This window comes from Ursus maritimus, unplaced genomic scaffold, assembly GCF_017311325.1.
Source record: "Ursus maritimus isolate PB19 unplaced genomic scaffold, ASM1731132v1 scaffold_23, whole genome shotgun sequence".
NCBI classification, from domain to species: domain Eukaryota; kingdom Metazoa; phylum Chordata; class Mammalia; order Carnivora; family Ursidae; genus Ursus; species Ursus maritimus.
Window position 1 is genome coordinate 40,272,424 of NW_024424786.1, and position 1,748 is coordinate 40,274,171.

Below are 1,748 nucleotides of genomic sequence, written 5' to 3' on the forward strand. Positions count from 1 at the left end.
GGTCTTTCCCATACACCAGCCTCTTTCCCTGTCCTCATATATCCTCTTTTCCTGCCTGTGCTCCTTTCCCGGCCTCCTGGCCTCGGCCATCTGGACCCCGTTCACTGTTTCCTACCCCCACAGGTGCCGTAGAGAAGCCATGGAGCTGAGCAGCAAGAAGAAGCTTCACGCCCTGTCCCTGGCAGAGAAGATCCAGGTGCTGGAACTCCTGGATGAGTCCAAGATGTCCCAGTCGGAGGTGGCCCGGCGCTTCCAGGTGTCCCAGCCCCAGATCTCCCGCATCTGCAAGAATAAGGAGAAGCTGCTGGCGGACTGGTGCAGTGGCACAGCCAACCGGGAGCGCAAGCGCAAGCGGGAGTCCAAGTACAGCGGGATTGACGAGGCTCTGCTCTGCTGGTACCACATCGCCCGGGCCAAGGCCTGGGATGTCACGGGGCCCATGCTGCTCCACAAAGCCAAGGAACTGGCCGACATCATGGGCCAGGAGTTTGTACCCAGCATTGGCTGGCTGGTCCGCTGGAAACGCCGTAACAATGTAGGCTTCGGGGCCCGCCACGTTCTTGCGCCCCCCTTTCCCCCTGAGCCACCGCCCCCAGGCCCCATGTCCCGGGCCCAGCCTCCTCTTTCTCTTAAAGACTTCTCCCCAGAGGACGTTTTCGGCTGTGCCGAAGTGCCTCTGCTGTACCGGGCGGTGCCCGGCGGAGCGGGCGCCTGCGGTCGGGTGCGGGTGCTGCTGTGCGCCAACAGCAGAGGCACGGAGAAGCGACGGGTGTTGGTCAGTGGGCCCCGGACCGCGCCGAGGTGCTTCTTTGGAGTCAGCAGTGAGGCTCTGCCTGCCTCCTACCACCCGGACCTGGGCATCCCCTGGTCCGAGTGGCTGGCCCAGTTTGACAGGGACATGGGCCAGCAGGGCCGACAGGTCACCCTGCTCCTGGCTGCCCGGGTGCTGGAGGCGCTGGCGAGCCTGCCCGGACTCTGCCACGTGAGGCTCCTGCCTATGGCCACCGCTGCCGCTGGCAGCACACCGGGCCTGCCCAGCTCCGTGGTCCGGGCCTTTAAGACCCATTACCGGCACCGGCTGCTGGGCAAGCTGGCTGCCGTCCAGAGCAGGAGGGCGGGCGCCTCGCTGGCGGAGGCGGGGGCTGGCATCACGGTGCTGGATGCCCTGCACCTGGCGGCGGCCGCCTGGGCCAAGGTGCCCCCCCAGCTCATTGTCAGCAGCTTCATTCGGGAAGGGTTGGCTCCCTGCAAGCTGCCCCTGTCCCCGGATGAAGCCTCCGAGATGCCTCCAGTCCCCAGCGGGCTGAGCCTCCAGGAGTTTGCCCGCTTCGTGGACCTGGAGGGTGAGGAGCCCACGTCTGGCGCGTGCAAAGAAGAGACAGGCGCCGAGGACGAGGAGGGGGGCGGAGAGGAGGGCTTCCAGCCCCTGCCCACCAAAGCCGACGCCCTCCGGGCTCTGGGCACGCTGAGGAGGTGGCTTGAGTGCAACAGCACCTCCCCTGAGCTCTTTGAAAAATTCTACGCCTGTGAGGAGGAAGTGGAGCGGCTCTGCTGCCTGTGATCCCGGAGCCGCTCCTCCTGTTTCCCATGGAAACGCCCTCTCTAGGAAGGCAGACTGGAGGCTGGTCTCTTTCCCGTGGAAATGGAGCTCTCGTGAAAGGTGGCGAAGGGAGACAAGCTGGGAGACCCAGTCGAAGCTCTGAGAGAAAGTCGTCCAAGCCTGGGGAAGAGGAGTCCAAAGGTGGGGC

At 65.2% G+C, this 1,748-nt stretch overlaps 2 protein-coding genes across 2 annotated transcripts in view; both read left to right on the plus strand.

The window, feature by feature from the left end:
* LOC103679575 (tigger transposable element-derived protein 3) overlaps positions 1 to 132 on the plus strand; it is a 1,036-nt gene extending 904 nt beyond the window's left edge. Inside the window, exon 2 of the mRNA XM_040638776.1 lies at positions 124 to 132. Coding sequence (XP_040494710.1) covers positions 124 to 132 — 9 coding nt within the window. The remainder of the gene's footprint in view (positions 1 to 123) is intronic.
* LOC121104795 (tigger transposable element-derived protein 3-like) overlaps positions 26 to 1,748 on the plus strand; it is a 2,702-nt gene continuing 979 nt past the window's right edge. Inside the window, exon 1 of the mRNA XM_040639393.1 lies at positions 26 to 1,741. Within this exon, the coding sequence (XP_040495327.1) occupies positions 140 to 1,561 (1,422 nt within the window). The 5' untranslated portion in view covers positions 26 to 139 and the 3' untranslated portion in view covers positions 1,562 to 1,741. The remainder of the gene's footprint in view (positions 1,742 to 1,748) is intronic.